Genomic DNA, 19,264 nt, shown 5'->3' with positions numbered 1-19,264 from the left:
AGTTCTATGTTTATGTGACCAAGTGTAACAAAGGTTTAAGGGGTTTGAATAGTTTTGCAAGGCATTGTTACAGCTGTCACTTTAAAGATAATCTGTCTAGATTTTTGACTCATTGCAAAAAAAATATAACCTTTCAGCACAGTAATGGTAATTACTAGTCATTGTTTGGCTTGTTCGTCATATGAAGAAGTCTCTCTTTCAAAGGTCTGCACAGCTTTGACTTTATCCTGTTTAGGAGAGAATGAGATCAATTCATTGGCTTTGTGGTGGGGCTGAAACTAGGCCTCGGGATACTTCCCAGCCTCCAACTGCTGCTGATCAATTGGGTGCTACACAGTAATACACACAGTTGTATAAGATAGATGCCCAGGCTTGTTTCTTCTATTGTAATCAAGCCTAAACCCAATTCTGCATTGAAAAGCAAGGGGGAAGGGAGAGACAGCTTTTTCCATCATTGGGAGAAACGTGACTCATAGCATGTATTTTACGACACCCCCTGCTGGTGAACAAAAGTAACTACAATGTTTAGCTGGTACTTTTCCACAATTTTCACAGCTACATTACACTGGACGTTTCTAGAATTATCTAGTTTTCCAACTTGCTTTGTTTTCCCCTTTACACAATGCTAACTCATTTCCTGTCTTCAAAGATAACATTGTGTCAACACCGGTATTTGGGCTTTTTGGAGACCGAGGCTAATAAGAAAATGTTATTGATAAAATACAGCAAACATCAGAAACTGTTTACAGGCAATAATGCACAGTTCAGTAAAAATGAAAATACCAACTCCTTCATATAGTCCCTGGAAGTTGAAAGTAATGAGTCTGCTGCTTTCTTTTGTTTTTTAATCACAACAAACTGCTTATCAATGCAGTAAAAAAGGAAAGTAGATCCGACAACTCACCCAGCTACATTCTGGTTTCATCCGGTTCTGAAGAGCCCTGTCATGCACGTGTTACGATCGGTCCGCGGAGCCAGCAACGGCCGTTTTGTTTTCTTTTAAAAAAAATTCTCCTCGAAGACTAATAACTACGGTTTAAAAAGGTTTTAATCATGATATAAGCTCAATAATATGAGCACAATCTTTACAATAAGCAAAAATGTTTTCGTATTTCAACCTTAGTTATATTATTGCCATGCTTTAATGGATTTGTGTACTTTGAATAGATACACAATAATACGGATCCGTTTTCAGTTAGATAATAACAGTTTGTTGTGTCATGTCATTTATTACAGTTTTGCTGTAATAACTGGCATTACAGCAGTTATTACAGCAATAAAATCTATTACATTTCGCTTCTAGATGCATAGTTGTTTGCAATAAGAAGGAACTACTTTGGGCGGATGAACAAATAAATCTTTGCCCTGGTCGAATGACGTGGAGCCAGATGGATATAAATAGCAAGGACCGCCATTTCGTTTCACAAAACATCGACGCACTTCTTGATCTCACGTAGGAAGGCAGGCGAACGGTACGGGTTGACGCGTTTTTCTTTTTTGATCAAAAGATAATCCTAGAAAGAAGATTTATTTATTTGTTTTATTTTTATTCAATTGTGTAGCACAATATGTTTATTGCTATAAGTCGTTCTTTTTTACCGTTCATTTTTCACATTTGGCTCCAGTCTCTAGACATTTCTCATGCTTTTTAACTTGTCATTATCTACCTAGTAATTACCCTATTATTAAGCTAAAAGCGATTACCATTTTCTTTCTTTTTTTTTAAATCAACTTGATTGCTAAGCTAAGGCTTAGCTTGGTGTGAAAACGTAGTTTCAGAACGCTTAAAATGAACATTACTCGACTATCCTTTGTTTTCTCAGACTAAATGTTTTTTGTTAAGCTTTTTACAAGAAATCGGGTTAAGCTGTTTTTCGAGAAATTGCTTTTTTCAGTTGGTATTCTTAACGGCTGTTGTCTTAATATGGGCGCCGTGACGTAAAAGTTGGCAAATGTTGGTCGTTGGTTGACTCATAATAACGCCGTGACGTAATGGGCAGAAAGTTGCGGGGAGTGGTCAGGATGTTTCTAGACGCATGCCCAACTATGGCGTTGAGCTGCCAGTAGTTAATGGAGTATAACTCCCAGTTTTTTACGGTAGCATAACCCAAGAAAACGAGTAGTTGCTTTTCTGTGGTAAGCCTTTCAGTTTTCTTTTTTGTCCGACTTAAATGGCTTAGCATGTCTGTTAATGTTTCGAATGCTATTTTGAGCTGCCGGTAAAGTTAACGGGAAAAAAAACGGTAGCATAACTTAAAAAAAAAACGAATAATGGTGTTTATGAGACTTTGAGATTTTTTATCCGAGTTAAACGGGCTAAAATCTTATCAGTTACGTTTTGCCTTTAGAGAATTGTAGCTGCGATACAATCAACGAATAATAACCCCCATTGTTTATGTTGCATAACCTAAAAAGACAAGTAGTTGTGTTTTTGTGGTGAACCTTTGGTATATTTTTATTCGACTTAAACGGCTTAAAATCATGTCATATCAATTAATTTTTGCCTATGGCTATTTCGAGCTACCGATACAGTTAACGAATGATAACCCCCGCCTTCCATTGTTTACGATAGTATAACCTAAGAAAACAAGTAGTTGTGTTTCTGTGGTTAGGCTTTGAGGGTTTTCTGTTTTGTCCAACTTAAATGGCTTTGTCTTAACATGTCAGTTAATTTTTCTAATGCAGTGTTGAGTTATCAACGCAGTTAACAAATAATAACCTCCATTGTTTATGGTAGTATAACCTAAGAAAACAAATAGTTGTATTTCTGTGGTGAGCCTTTGAGATTTTTCTTTTTTCTTTCTTAAACAGCTTAAACTTAATGTTATATCAGTTACTTTTCCAAATGCCTATGGCAGTATAGATTTGTCTATATACATTGACATGCAGTTTTATAAGACTTGAAGGCTCAGAATTTCTTTTTACCTATGGATCGTTAACATTACCATTATAACGCCATAAATAACCGACTTGTCTTAAAAAAAAAGATGAAGAAATGGCAACAAGGGCAAACAGAACTACTTTTTTTATACCATTGCACTATAATCGAGTTCGGTGTGTGTTGTTCAAAGGAAACTTTTTTTTTTTTCAAAACTTTTAAGGAAGTCAAATTTGACTTTCAGATTTTTTTTATTTTAATTTTCTCTACTCAAAAAAACAAGCTGAATGCCTTGTACAGAATAATGGCTAAGTTGTATTCATCTCAAGTGGATCACAAGTTTAGTTCTCAATATATATATAAAAAAGATTTTTAGTCGAAGAAGAAAAATTTTTTGACTTGCAGAAGACAGAAGATTTTTTTAATGAAGTCAAATTTGACTTTCAGATTTTTTATTTTAATTTTCTCTACTCAAAGAAAAAAAAAAAGCTGAATGCCTTGTAAGAAATAATGGCTAAGTTGTATTCATCTCAAGTGGATCACAAGTTTAGTTCTCAATAAAAAAAAAGTTCTTTAGTCAATTGAAGAAAAAAAAAAATTTTGACTCACAGAAGACAGAAGATTTTTTTAATGAAGTCAAATTTGACTTTCAGATTTTTTATTTTAATTTTCTCTACTCAAAGAAAAAAAAAGCTGAATGCCTTCTAAGAAATAATGGCTAAGTTGTATTCATCTCAAGTGGATCACAAGTTTAGTTCTCAATAAAAAAGTTCTTTAGTCAATTGAAGAAAAAAAAATTTTGACTCACAGAAGACAGAAGATTTTTTTTATTTTTTTTTTCCTGGGGGAAATGGACTGAGTTATTGGGGGGGAAATGGACTTAGTTAATGTGGGGAAGAATGGACTTTGTTAATCTGAAGATTCAGGACCAGCGTGGCTACAGAATCGTAGGAGATGGGGAGAGGACCAGACTGGGACCAGGCAGGACAGGACCAGAGACGAGCCAGGCAGGACAAGGCCAGAGGGCGTGGGAGGACCAGAGAACGAGCCAGGCAGGACAAGGCGTGGGAGGACCAAAGACGAGCCAGGCAGGACAAGGCCAGAGGGCGTGGAGGCAGAGAGGCGATGCGATCAGGAGGTCTACAGAGGGCGCCAGAAGCACAGGGCAGAGTAGATGAGAGGCCAGCGCTGCAGCAGCTCCAGAGTGGGATGGGCACGCAGTCTCTAGCTTCAGGAGTGTAAAGCGGGTCATTGGTTTGTATTTTGGGCTGAGGTATCTCTGTAACACTCAGAAGCTTGGTTTCATTACCACTTTTTATAAAACTATTGTAGAACACAATTTCTCGCACAGCTCTCTCTTCCTTTTTTCAGGCAAGCGGTGTAAAGCGTTTTGTACCGTGGTCACATCTCCTGTTGCGCTGACATGATATTGGTGGTGTCTGCTGTGATGAATGCCTTGGTTGTGTGCTGGCGAGAGGAGCTACTTGTTTGGACTTCAACTCCCTGCGATCAATAGTTCTCCCCCCCAACTGGAAGGAAAGGCAACCCAATGTCGTTTAATAGGTCTTCTGAGAAGTTTACAGCACTGGATTGTGAGAGTGGATGGTCATCTGTTCAGCCAATGCGGTGTGTTCTGCAAAACGTCATTGTCATCTCCCTGATTGGTACAGATAAGCTACAACTACCTCTTAACCCAAGCAGTGAGTCAATGCATGGAATGTACATGTGGTGTAACGATCCTGTACATAAGTAATTATCTTTGTAATATTTACGCTCAAAATGAAATGGAATCGTTGTCCTTCGCTTTTAAAAGGGTTTCAATGGGTTCAGGGGCGGGGGGGTGTGGGGTGTTTAAAATGTGTCTGGAGTTTTTCTTTTACAGGCATGCGCCCCTAAAGCAGTTCATCGAAAGCCCCCTGGTGGTAGCCACCCCGTACAAGTTGAGCCCATCTTGCGTACTATAGTGCTAAGGATTGGGATCATATGCAACTACCGTGATTTAACAAGGTGTAGGAAGGTATTTTGTATTTTACAAAATAATTTCCGTTTCATCATTTTCCTGCTTGGACCATTATGTTTGAAATGGGGGTTGGGGGGTACTTTGTTGGGGAGCTTAATGTGAGGGGGGGGTTGTGGGGCGTTAATCAGTCTCTTCCTAGACTTCACAGCTCCTCATTTGCCAATATAAGAAAGGCTTGAATAGGAATCATCCAGGTGTACCCAACAAGCTTCAAGTGGACACTTTGCCATGCGGGATAGCAACTCCACAAAGCTAGTCTCCTGGATTTAGAGAAGCTGCTTTTGTCCCAGAGTGCGGTAACAAGTCTCCTTACTAGAAGTAATTTTATTTTTGATTTGCAGTTGCCTTGTGGGAAGGGGGGTTTGTATCTTTGACTTTTGCAGATTAATGTAAAGGCCCAACCGCCACTTAAATCCACATTCAAGTCTACATCTGCTGTTGGAAGGAACTCCCAGTACGCAGGCCTGTGGTATTCAAATACTATTTGTGGAAAATGATCCCATCCATCTCTAAATTGTATTAGTCCTTCAGTCGAGGAAGTCCGACAATTGCTTGCTGTAACAGTATTTGTCCTGTAGCTTTGTACATACTTGTATTTGGAAGGGTTTGTGGGGAGAAGGCTTTTTTCCTTTGCATTTTTCAGTGTGCTGTGTCCCGTGTGCTTTCCAATACCCAAGACCATCAGGAACTCTCCTAACTCATTGTTTGTACAAGTTTCCTTGCGCATCGAGCGTCACGTAAGCTCACTAAATGTGTTCACATTTACTTTAACATTCATTGTTTGGCTAGATGCCTCCATTTGCAATTCCTTTGCAATTAGTTGCTGTGCCTTGTATTGACAATACGAGTGAACTATCTGTAAAGGATTTTATTTTTGCACAATAAATGCATAGCTTGTTGTGATTACAGTTTTTGGAATGCATTTGTTCTTTTTGGGGGCTTGTGTGGGGGAGCTTTTCTTGTGCTTTTTCAGGTATGACTAAAGCTTGGTGTAGAGCACGGATGTGACCTGGGCTCAAATGAAAGTGGAAATTGAAGGCAGATAAGTTGAATCATCTAATGACTTTTGGAAAGATGAATATTCATCCCAAAGTGGGCAATCTTAAGTGCACTATTAGTGCGTTGTTTATTCTTGCCACGAAAGCAACTTGCTATACTTGATTGCAGAAATAGCACTGTTGTGCTTTCTTAATAGTCTTGTGATAAGAGGAAGACACGGAGGCTTCATTGATTTGACATTATCTGCAGTAAAGCATTTGGGTAAGGATAACAACAGTCAGTTCTACGATACTGTGGGGAGGGAGCAGGGGTGTCTTCTCTCTTTTTGATCTTACAGAAGTCCAAAGGAAGAATGCAGTCTACCTTGGACAGCTCAGGAATCTTCCTGCCCTTTGAACATGACCTACATGCAGTTTGCTCAGAAAGGGTCAGGTTGATCTTTGTAGTTTTAAGAGAATAATTAGTCCTCAGCTACCAGCCCTTGTGCAACTGTGCAAGAGGCAGGTTATTCCCATTTCACTCCAATGCGCAACTGTGCAGATTTAACAAATTGAAGGTGCTGAGGAGAGCTGTGCATGGTGCAGCTCATATTTGGAGTAAAATGCAGCGCAAATGTGTTGCTTTAGTACATGCACATGTTTTGGTTGCGCGTGTTCCTACACTTTTCTTCACAGAAATCCAAATACAAGACAGAAGCACAAGCGAAGTCCTCTAACCTGGAGCATGTAGTAAGAAGCTGGCTCATCTTACCCAATCTTTTGCAATGTGTAGTAAACAAGACATCTTGGAACTGGCTTTATGTTAACCTGAAATCATCAGTAACAATGCTTTACTAGTACATACCTCTTTGGCCCTGGGGCCTTACTGCTTTGCATCTTAAAACCACATGAGTAGAACACAAATCTTTGTATTGTGTCAAATGTGTGGTGGGTGTGTTGTGTAGATCACTTTGTTTCAGATCATTCTCGTCTGTCCACTCCGATCTCACCTGCCTCTGAATGCAAAGTCATCTGTGGAAGCTGTCAACAAATGAGTGTGACCCTCTGAATGACGCACCGACCCCCTCCCTGTTCGCTTGAGCTTAAATCTGAACCCTGGCGTCCTTTGCAGAAGCCCTGCTCTTTTTGTGTTTGTGTGCCTTTTCTTTCCCTCTGGTTTCTCAGGTCAAATTGCCAAATTTCTAAATTTCCTCTGGGATGGCCTAACCTGTGATGGACACTGAGAATCCTGTCATATTAAGATCGAGAACTGCAAGCTTGTTTCTAATACTGCATCTCTTCAGTCTCGTGGGTGCTAAGTTAAGTAATTTTGGTTCCCTAGATTATTTTTTTCCCCCTCATTGCTTAAATGTGTAACTCAACATGTTGCATGCCAAGTCAGCTCTGCATAACATTTAATTTGCACAACGCAACATAATTTTCATTAAATCGTTGTCAAACGTTTCAGTAGTTCTTGGTAAGGGGTGTTTTTGGGGGGGTGCAACGCTATTCTCTTTTTTTCCCTTCCAGATTTCTCGTTCAGCTAAACTTGCTACTGAATCGAGCAGCCTAAGCATCAGCAGAGTAACAGGATGACTTGAGTTCAGCCAGCCTCTAGGGATCAAACTTAAATATGTGGAAGAATTCAACACCATTGCGTATCGATGTGGTAAACCCTATTTGCCATAACCAATCATAGTCTGGGGTTAATATGGGGGGAGGGGAGGGGTTCCTTAAACTGTCTGTTTCTTTTTTATCCCATTACAGCTTTAGAAGCATTCTTTTGGTCATCAAGTCCTGCCACATTGCAAATGGGAATGGCTTTGAGTATGAACGGGAATCCTGGTATCGTGGCTTTGTTTATATGGCTATAAATGGAAATCATGGAATAAGTCAAATACAATATTGTGGGAATCTTCTGGGATCGGGGAAACGTTCTGTCTTCTAGTTTCAGCCTCATGATCAAGAGAAAAGTCCATGGTCAACAGGATTAGAGCAGCGGTGCCGAGGGGCTTTCTTTTCCTGGAGGAACAAAGATTTGTTCCTCAAAGATTTGTTCCTCCAGGTTTTGCTTTTGCCCAAGTTATAGCAAGCACAAAAAAGCAAAAGACTCCGGTGGTGGCACTCCTGACCTGGTCAGGACGGGGTTCAAATCCCTGCGGTGTCTTGCTTTTAGTTTGCTGTTTGGGTAAAGCTGCTCACTGGGAAGTGACCAACAGATGTTTAACATCTGGCCCAGTGTGACAGACAGGGGACTGACACAGGATGCAATGTGAGGTGAGATTAGGCTAGGAATACCTTCACTTCAATATTGGTGTAAATTATGATGGTGTTGGTTACAGGTGTTTTTTAACTTAAACATTTCAGTGAGAAACATGGGGGGGAAGATAATCTTTCCATAAACCAGGCATGATCAGAGGAAAGATTCCCACAACACAACAGAGCTTGTATTGTGAAAAAAAAATCTGTGCTTAGTAAAGACATACAATTTTTTTGCACCTGAATGAAAATAAAACAATATATTTTGTTTGGGGCTAAAATATGGCCAAATTTTCTTCATAATCTTGACACTTTGGCTCCTTTCTGTAGATCTGTGATGAAAAATTTGGGCGTAATGATCGACGAATGTCATTTATATTTATAAATTTGACAAGCATGTTGATTTTGTTGGAAATAGCACTTTGGTTTAAATGTCATTGCTGTTGAAATAAAATTTGATTTTGAGCAAAATGCTTGTTTTTGGTTTTATATATTGTTACAATTATATATTGTTACAATTTTTCCTGTAAAACTTGCTTATTTTTTAAAAATTTAAAATGTTTTACAAATATTAAATATTATCCGGCCTTCTACTCCCGCCTTTGCTGACCAACTATAAATATTATATTTGACTTTTATTTATCCAGGTTATCTCATTGATTCATTTACAAGAGAAATCTGTTATAATAAAAAAAGTTTCTTTTTTTTTTTCTTTACAAACACAGCAACAGTACATGTAATTAAGAAAAAATTGACTGTTAAATAAGCAACTAAAATATGAGCTGAAACAAGAAGTTTCATAAGATTTCTCTTTTGGTATTAAGTTTGAATGAAATATGTAATTATTATCCACATTCAATTAATTAAAGGCAGGTCTGTGAAAAGTATTCACCCCCTTCATAGATTTCTTCAGGTTTTGCTTGTCACACTTCCAGGACATAAAATTTAATATTAAAGATAACCTGAGCAAACAGAAAATGCAGCAGAAGTATGCATCACCTGCATCTGTCAGGCCATACATTTTGTTGCTGAGGGGAATAAACAATCAAAGCCAACCTGCATATGAAAAAATGATTGCCCTCTAAGCCTCTCAACTGATTGTACCACTCTTGTCAACATCTGCCGATAATTAGAGGAATCTTTTCAGAATTTATTTAATTCACATGATTTACATTTAGAATTTGATTAGATATTTTAAAAAAATTTGTTTTCATTACTTGAGTCATTTAGACATGGTGAACTTTGGATTGTTGCTCTTCTTGAAGAGTTTCAACTAGAGAGAAGATTTCACGATTCCATCAAGATCCTGACACAGCAAAGCAGCTCCACACAGTTACACTACAAACTACGTGTTTCACTGTTGGTGTGATGTTCTTTTTATAAAATAGTTTTACACCAATAGGACGATAAGTTCAGTTCAACTGATTTTATGTATCAGCTACTTGATACATAAAAAGAATCAGGAAACTTTAAAAAAGATAACTGTGAGTGTACAACAGAATCTAAGTAAAATTATGGATGTTTACATACCTCCTAAAATATACTTTTAAGTAGTTTAGGGGAGAACAGCATTCATTTCACTTTTATTTCCATTCAGTCAAGGCTTTGTTTGCCAGTTTCCAGAGCCTCAGGTATTGGCATCTATTTGTATTTCTTTCCCTTTCTGGATCTTGTTGGAGTTCTTACTAGGGTTGCACTGATTGCAGTGTTCTGGTCGATCGACGATTACCGATCTTTAAAAAGCCCGAAATGTTGATGAATAACAAGAAAGTCACTGAGTTGATAACAGTGGGGTCACTATTGTTAACTGCAAACATGTAAACATGACCTGGTAGGTCAGCAGCCATAAAAATCTTTAACTCTTTTTTTTTTTTTTTAGTTTTCCCCATGTAAACCACGGTGCAGGGAGATTTCTAGAACAGCAGAAATTATCCATAGACAACTAAGAAAAGAAATATAGAGGAGAGGATGTGACAAAGTGGTTCAGTTTGTGTTCACCACTTGTCCCTTCTTGTTTCCGATTCACTTACTTTCTATAGTTGGTTATAATGCTTAAATTGAAACATTACTTTGCAACTTTGCTTCACTTACTATCCCGGGTTTCTTTGTGTTAGCATTATGTTGCAGTTTCCATCTATATGTTTAGGTTAAAGCTACTATTTCTGGACTATTGGTTGAATTTGTTTATTTTGTTTTAAGGTATATTTATGATATTTGTTTTCCTTTTTACTCACCGTTGTCCCTTGTACATCTGCAGCAGGCCAGGAGTATAGGAGGGGCCGGCCCAGTATTTCCTGCTGAAATGGCTGGATGGCGTCATTGATTACCTTGCTGGGTTCTACCAATTAGAGGGTTTTCTTTTGAGTATTGATTTGTTTGTTTTTCTTTAAAGTAACTTTTTGAGTTATCTTGTATTACATGGTTTATTTTGCAGACCATTTCATTATGTAGATGAGTTTGTAAATTAAATTAAGAATTTTATTGTTTCGCTGTTTAAATTTAGTTTTTGGTTTTTTGACCTGTTTAATTGTGGCTTGGTCCACTCACGTGCAGGTGTGTTGCCAATTAGTTATAAAAACAGGTGAGTTCTTGGAAGCTCAGGATGGTAGAATTTGATTATAGTAGGTGTGTTTGTGAATGTGTGCATAATATAGAAGTGGCATACAAAGTTGTGCATAAGCACGTATGTGTTTTTACGTGTGTATGTGTTTAGGTAGAATTTATGGTAGAATATATGTATATATAGATATGGATAAATATTTAGGGCTGCACAGTGGCGCAGTTGGTAGAGCTGTTGCCTTGCAGCAAGAAGGTTCTGGGTTCGATTCCCAGCCTGGGGTCTTTCTGCATGGAGTTTGCATGTTCTCCCTGTGCATGCGTGGGTTTTCTCCGGGTACTCTGGTTTCCTCCCACAGTCCAAAAACATGACTGTCAGGTTAATTGGCCTCTCTAAATTGCCCCTAGGTGTGAGTGTGTGTGTGCATGGTTGTGTGTCCTGTGTGTCTCTGTGTTGCCCTGCGACAGACTGGCGACCTGTCCAGGGTGTACCCCGCCTCTCGCCCGAAACGTTGGCTGGAGATGGGCACCAGCACCCCTCCCGACCCCACTGAGGGAAAAAGGGTGCAAGAAAATGGATGGATGGATGGATGGATGGATAAATATTTAGACCATCACGAACCACACTCCATACCAGTAAGTGGCAGTAATGCTACTAACAGTTTGTTGCCAACCGCCAGTAAAACCGACAAGAAGAAGAAGAAGCTCAGGATGGTTGTCAGAGTCAAAAGTAAAAGTCATCCGAAGAATCTGGAACTGGTGGCTGAGGCTGTTTTTTTGTTCACCTTGCTGATCCTTGACCACCCTACTTTACAGAGAAGAAACATTCAGCGCTGACAAAGATCCCTCAAATTCCTAGCCTGCTGATTAACAGAGATGAGAAAACTGTTGTCAAGATGTGCCAATAGGAATTGAGACATTTAAGAAGCCTTTAAAAATGGACGAAAAAATTTTAAATTGAAGCTTCTCATAATTGGCAATAAAATCCAAATCAATAGTTCATTTGTGGTTATCTTAAGCATTTTTCAGGATTAAGGCCACTGGGAAAAAAAATCAGACTTTAATCGCATAATTCTCATGATTCTACATTTATTTATTCTCAGACCAGACAAAAAGTGAATTCTGATATTAAAGTTAGAATTTCCTCTTTTTTCCAGTGTCCTTAATTATCTTCCACAGAAGATGATTAGGGATCCAGTTGGTTCGCCATTACCATTTTGTCTGTCTGGATCTGGAAGTCCCACAGGATCTTAGCTCGGTTATTCTCCGCCACCTTTGGGGGTGTTCCTAACCCATCAAGAGAATTCCCCAGCTGGAGAAGTTTGCTCTTTGGGATTAGAGAAATTGTTCCCTAGGACAATTTCTCTTGATGGGTCTGGTCTTGTAATATCCCTATCATCAGTACAGAGGTTGAGCTTTTAAACTCAACACTCTCTCCTCTTCAATCCAAACTTCAAAATGACAAAATCCAAACTTCCTCAGCTGGTGAACAAACTTCCCTGACTGGGGAAGTTTGTTCCCCGACTGGGGAAGTTTGTTCACCAGCCGGGCATTAGAAAGCGGCATTAGAAGACTGAACCCATCAAGAGACTTCCCCAGCCGGGGAAGTTTGCTCTGTTGGGACTGGATGGGTCCAGTCTTGTATTGCTGCGTTCCTCAGACCTCAGGTTGAGCTTTTGGACGCCTCGATTTCCTCCTTATTGCTCCAACCCTCCTCAGTCTGTGTACTTTTGGAGAATTGGGGAAATCGTTGTCCTCTTCTGCTGTGTCTCTGTCAGAATGATCTGTCTGTTTTTTGTGTCCTGTTGGGCCACCATAAACTGCCCCAGCCGGGGAAGCTTGCTGTACGTTTTGATTTGATGATTTTGTCACAGTGGAGGAAGGTTTGAACAGATACTCATCAAACTCGTCGTATTCGTTCTCATCCTTGTAGCTAGCGATATCGAATGTAACTCCAGGAAGTAGCTTGTTGAATATCTTTCTTACTCCCTTTGTTATTAAATATCCTGCTCCAAAAGTAATTGGAAAAAAAATGGTTTTGAATGCAATTTACTCCTGCAAAATGCTGCTGCCGCTCCATATTTGATGGGTTGTAAACGACCCACTCGAACACATTCGTTGTGTACGATGCAGAAACGTAAACAATAGAACAGAACGTAATGTCTTCCAGCTTTTTCTGCTCGACACCAACAGCAGCACAGCATCAGCAGCCCACATTACTGATAGCCAGGAAGGAGATAAATGAGTCCATTTCTATGCTTTCCTGTAGACTGGTTATGAGCCTGTTGGTTGTTCACTTTTCTTGTATTCTAACTATTTAACCAACTGGTAAACAAATGTGTTTTTAAAAGAATTGTAGCTTCTCTCTTATGTCTCCATCAGATGAGCAGCAGTAGCAGCTTTTAGTGACATTATTATTAATAATAATTATATTGTTTTTGAATACGATTCAGGATTTAAAATGAACTGATGAAGATGGTCTATGTGTCTAGTCTGGCCTGGGAGAGATGTCTGTGGTTCCCTTCTGGACCTGTTAATAGCTTAAGAAGGGAGGTTCAGACTTCCCTCTCCCCAGCCACTTGTACCATGATCTTTGGGGGCATCCCAAGGCGTTCCCAGGTCAGCCGAGAGACGCAGGTCCTCCAGCGTGAACTAGGTCTTCCCTGGACTCTCCTCCCGGTTGGACGTAGAAAAAAAATTAAACAAAAAATAAAATAATTATAAAATATTCTATCAGACAGAAGAAATATATATATATATATATATATATATATATATATATATATATATATATATATATATATATATATATATATATATATAAAGCCCTTTAATATGAATCATCTGAGATGTTTTGATAATAAAAATTAAATTTGTGTTTGAGCGCAAGATGCCAACTGAACCAATAAAAGTATTTCTTCCTCAACAGGTTGGGAGAAAAAACATTTTGTGTCCCTTGCTCATTATTTAAGACTGCTTTTGAATGTGTCTAAGTCACAGGTAATGAATGAGCTATTTAATCATGTTTGTTAAATGTTGCCACAGGTAACCTGCTTTGTTTGCTGTGACACCATATTGCTCACCTATGATATGTAAGCATTAAACTTAGCCTGGAGACACACAAGCTTTGAATATTCATAAACCTCCAGGTTTGGTCTATTTCGTCAATTTACACAACAACCATGGGTGTCCAAATCCAGTCCTGGAGAGCCAGAAAATGGCAGAGGATGTCAACAGGACGATTGTTTGGTCGGCACTCAACAAATGTGACCTTTATGGAAGACTGATCTGAAGAAAGTCACTATAGAAGGAAAACCAGAAGAAACCTTTTCTGCAGTTTACCATGAGCCATTTTAGATCCCATCCACATGAGGATGTTTTTTATTATTTTATAAAATGGGTCGTCGGTTTTAAAAATACCCACATGTCCAGTTGAGAACGTTTCTAGAAATGTATTGAGCCACATGGAAACATCAAAAACAGGTCCAAACGCTATTTTTACTCTCCCAGCCTGTAGGTGGTGCTAAATATAGAGCATAGGACATGTACATGTGAATATGTAACTTTAAAACTTCCTCTCTTTAACCTGTGTCCTACCTTTTGTGAAGGTAGGGCACAAATAGTTAAAAACATTCCACTGTGAACAACGACAAATATGAAAGAAAGCGCTCTGCTCAGATGAGACCCAAATTGAGACTTTTGTGGAAAACCAACAATGCACATCAAGCAACACCATGATGGTAACACTTTACCTGGTCTTTGCAAACCCATCCACACCTTTTTCCACATATTTTCACTTTACAACCATGAACCTCTGTGTATTTTATCTAGATTTTCTGCAACAGACACACACAAAGCAGTAACTTTAAAAGAAAGAACTTGTTACATAAGTGTATAAACTGTATTATTTTTGTCTCTCTTTAACCATAAACTGTAGTTCAAGCTCAGTCTATTTGCTAGAAGATGCTTTGTGCCTTTGCACTTTTCTGTCTGCTTTATCCTTTCTTTCTGTGTTCTGTCTTGAATCACTTTCTGTGTGACATCTCAGGCCATCTCGACGCGCTGAACCTGCAGCTTCAGGGGCGGAGACGCATCATCACAGAGACACGTACGCTGCAGTGAGAGCTTTTAAAACTAAACTATACCTGTGGGAAAATCAGATGCAACAAGAAAACCTTGGCCATTTTCCCTGCTGCCAAACCGTAAAAACGCAGCTCTCTAACGCCGTGTTCCCCTGCACAGTTTGCTGATAAACTCGGTGTACTCTGCGCTGAGTTTAGCCGGCGATTTGCCGACTTTCATGCCCAGAAGTGTAGATTTGAACTGCTAAGTAATCCCTTCACAGTCGATGTGGAAAACGCACCAACCAGCCTCCAAATGGAGCTGATTGAATTCCAGTGTAATGACACGCTGAAGTCAAAGTAAGAAGTTTGGGTACCGCACAGTTTCCGCAGTTCATCCCTGACACAAAGCCTCAGCTCCACACCCAAGCTGCTCAAAAGCTTTCCATGTTCGGCAGCACTTATCTGTGTGAGCAACTTTTCTCCACGATGAAGATGAAACAAAACATCTCACAGGAGTCGTCTGACTGATGAACACCTTTGCTCAATTCTGAGGATTTCCTGAGCTCAGAGCCTGAACCCAGACATCGATGAATTAGCATCCAAGAAGAGATTCCAGGTATCTGGCTTGAGCACAACAGATGAGATCAGTGTTGCAACCTGAGCGATAATTAATGTTTCCTTTGTGCACGTTTTCTTGCACAAAGGATCACTGTGTGGCAAATCACTCCAAGGCATGAGACTGACTGGTTGATTTATTATGTTTCTATAATCTTTTTATTTATTAGCCTGTGGAATTATTATTATTTTTATATTTAAATCAGAAGGCTGCAAATGGAAAAGAAGTATACAATTTTTATTTACATTTTATTAAATAAATTAATGCCATTTATGTTTAATTTAATAATAAAAAATAAAAAAAACCTAAGGTGATATGGCGTTCGAGCTTCAGCCTGTCACGTGATATGCTCTGGGATTCACCCAGCAAATACACAGTGACGTGGCTGGGGCGCTATACCCCCACCCCCCCCCCCCCCGCAGACATACGAATTTACGAATAAAACGTAAATATGTCTGTAGTTGAAGGGCCCATTTCCGCCTCCTTCTCTGCAGTCCGCTCCAACTCACGTGACATGACGTTCGAGCTTCAGTCTGTCATGTCACCTTGCTGACGTCAGCTGCCTTGGGCCTATGCAACACACCAGTGACGTGGCTAGATAAGTAAACTCATGTGACGTCACAGAGGGGTTGTATATATATCTATATATATACATAAGATCTGTTATTTGTATTCATCTTCATTCGCATAGTATCATTATTGGACGTTCGAGAAATTTTACAATGAGTTACTTTGTGAGATTTTCTAATTGGATTGGAGCTGGACTGGGGATCAACAATCTAGGCCCAAGAAAACCAGTCCAGAACTACAACATAGAGGCATTTACATATAACACAACCCTCAAAAAAGCGGGAATAATTCCATCTTACAACCTGGTTGAAAAAACAAGAAGATTTTGTACAGGAGTGCCATTGTCTGGCGTTGAACTTTTAAAAGCTTTGCATTTACCAACTGAAATGAAATCCTGTTCAACTCAAACGCCCCGCAATGTTTTTAGATATGGTAATATGCCTCTCTTCCGACTTCCAGATTTTGATGAAGTGAGGAGGCCTAGAAGCTGTTGAGGCTTCTAGGCCTCAACATGTAAGGTAAGGTAAAGTAAGTAAGGTCAGACAATTTTATTTATATAGCATATTTTCTGCAACAAGGCAATTCAGAGTGGTTTACATGAGATAAAAGGAAATACAAACAAAACTAGAAAAATAGCTGTTCCTAGCGAAACAGCCGTGAGAATGCATATTTGCAGAATGATTGCGGCAGAAATGCCAGAAAAAAGTGGAGTAAAGCTTAAGAAGTAGAAGAAAGCAGAAGAAATAGAAATAGTTGAAACAGTTGAACAGTGAAACAAATAAAAAAGCATAAATTTAGTAGAAGGAGAAATTAGTACACAACCAGAAATATTTGAAGAAGTGAAACATAGCAAAACAAAGCAAAAAGGAGCAAAAGAAGCATATTTGCAGAATGTTTGATGGAGAAATACAAGAAATATGAAAACAAAGATTAAGATGTAGAAAAATCAGAACGCTACAGTCATATATTGTAGAAAAAGTTTACGTACTAAAATTTAGAAGAATTCAGCAGAAGAAGCAGGAATTATTTGAAAAAGTCAAAAAGTGAAACAGAGGTTGAGAAAACGCATAATTATCACAGGAAGTGGAAATTAGAAATCATTGAAACAGTTGAACAGTGAAACAGCAAAATACATAAACTAGCAGAAGCAGAAATTAGTTCAACGCCAGAAATGGTTGAAACAATTAAACAGTATAACAGCAAAAAGCATAAACTAGCAGAAGGAAAAATTAGTACAAAACCAGAAATAATTGAAGTGAAATATAGCAAACCTAAAAGCATAAAGGAGCAGAAGATGCAGAACATTTTGATATATGAATTGCTAAAATTGATTAAAGATTGCAAAAGATCTTAGCAGAGAGTAAGATCAGTAGAAATAGAAGGCATACAGAAAAGTAGACAAGCAGAATGAATAGAAACAGATAGAAACAGAGCGCAAGAGAGAAATACATTGAAGGAATTGGAGAAGGTGTGAAAAGCATCAATAAGCAGAAGCAGAAATTAGTACAATGCCAGAAATGGTTGAAACAATTAAACAGTGAAACAGTAAAAAGCAAAAACTAGCAGAAGCAGAAATTAGTACAACGCCAGAAATAGTTGAAACAATTAAACAGGGAAATAATAAAAAGCAGAAATTAGCAGAAGCAGAAATTAGTACAAAGCCAGAAATAGTTGAAGAAGTGAAACATAGCAAAACCAAAAGCATAAAGGATCAAAGGAAGCAGAAGATTTTGATATATGAATTGCTAAAATTGATTAGAGATTGCGGGGCTGCACAGTGGCGCAGTTGGTAGAGCTGTTGCCTTGCAGCAAGAAGGTTCTGGGTTCGATTCCCAGCCTCGGTCTTTCTGCATGGAGTTTGCATGTTCTCCCTGTGCATGCGTGGGTTTTCTCCGGGTACTCCGGTTTTCTCCCACAGTCCAAAAACATGACTGTCAGGTTAATTGGTCTGTATAAATTGTCCCTAGGTGTGACTGTGTGTGCATGCATGGTTGTGTGTCTCTGTGTTGCTCTGCGACAGACTGGCGATCTGTCCAGGGTGACCCCGTCCAGGGTGACCCCACCTCTTGCCCAGAATGCTAGCTGGAGAAGCACCAGCAACCCTCCCGACCCCACTAAGGGACAAGGGTGTAAAGAAAATGGATATATATATATAGTCAGCTGTTGCCGACCTGTGTGGTATACATATTTTTTCATTATTATATACTTTTTAAAAATGTATTATAATGTATTATAATGTTCTGTTAGGAGAACTAAGCACCAGATAAACTATTTGCTCTGAACATTGATTTATTAAAGTTGAACAATACCAGGGCAGCACATAATATAATAAAGTCAACACTTTTAGTCCTTAATCAACAACCCCCTCCCTCTCAAAAGTGTCTCAACAGTCTTTGTGTAACCAGAAAATGCCTCCTAACTTAAAGGAACAGTGACAGTACAACACTAATTTATTGTTAATGAACATTTAACAATACATTTAGATAATAATTATAGGTTAATTATCTAAATAATTAATCATTACAGTATACACATAAAACATACATATTTAAACAAGTGCTTGTTTGAACAGTGTTGCTGTGAAATGTTCAGTGCTACAGCAGCAAAAATTAAAAACATTGAAATTTGATACCTGGAACAACAGTATAACATAAACTGATATAAACAATAAACACATGGCCATGAGCCAAAAGTGTATCTACCCCTCATTAAAACATAACACCTAAAAGATTTTCCACAGGGCCTAAAGTAGTACGTGTGTGTATATTATATATACACACACGTACTATATATATATATACATATATATATATATATAAAAATTCCCTTCTCACCCTCCGCGGGTGGTCTGTTTCATCCTCTGAGCTCGGGTCCTCTACCAGAGGCCTGGGAGCTTGAGGGTTCTGCGCAGTATCTTGGCTGTGCCTAGAACTGCACATTTCTGGACTGAGATGTCTGATGTTGTTCCTGGGATCTGTTTGAGCCACTGCTCCAGTTTGGGGGTGACTGCCCCGAGGGCCCCGATGACCACAGGCACCACTGTGGTCTTCACCTTCCAGGTCTTTTCCAGTTCCTCTCTGAGGCCCTGGTATTTCTCCAATTTTTCATGCTCCTTTTTCCTGATGTTGTAGTCACTTGGTATTGCTACATCCACCACAACAGCTTTCCTCTGTTCTTTATCCACCACCACAATGTCTGGTTGGTTCGCCATTACCATCTTGTCTGTCTGGATCTGGAAGTCCCACAGGATGAGGATATTATTGTTGTTGGGTTGTTTGAACACGTTTTGTTGATTTTTCTGTTGTTCTTTAATAGAGTTACGAA

The 19,264-nt window shown here is 38.9% G+C and overlaps 1 protein-coding gene across 1 annotated transcript in view; it reads right to left on the bottom strand.

The window, feature by feature from the left end:
* Positions 1 to 10,454, bottom strand: part of LOC103471429 (uncharacterized) — a 28,195-nt gene extending 17,741 nt beyond the window's left edge. The window contains exon 1 of the mRNA XM_017307113.2: positions 10,369 to 10,454. Coding sequence (XP_017162602.2) covers positions 10,369 to 10,454 — 86 coding nt within the window. The remainder of the gene's footprint in view (positions 1 to 10,368) is intronic.
* Between the last annotated feature and the right edge of the window lie 8,810 nt (positions 10,455 to 19,264).

The sequence above is a fragment of the Poecilia reticulata genome, chromosome 10 (genome assembly GCF_904066995.2).
Source record: "Poecilia reticulata chromosome 10, P_reticulata-male-v2, whole genome shotgun sequence".
NCBI classification, from domain to species: domain Eukaryota; kingdom Metazoa; phylum Chordata; class Actinopteri; order Cyprinodontiformes; family Poeciliidae; genus Poecilia; species Poecilia reticulata.
Note: the sequence above shows the minus strand (reverse complement) of the source record. Positions and strands in the feature narration are given on the sequence as shown.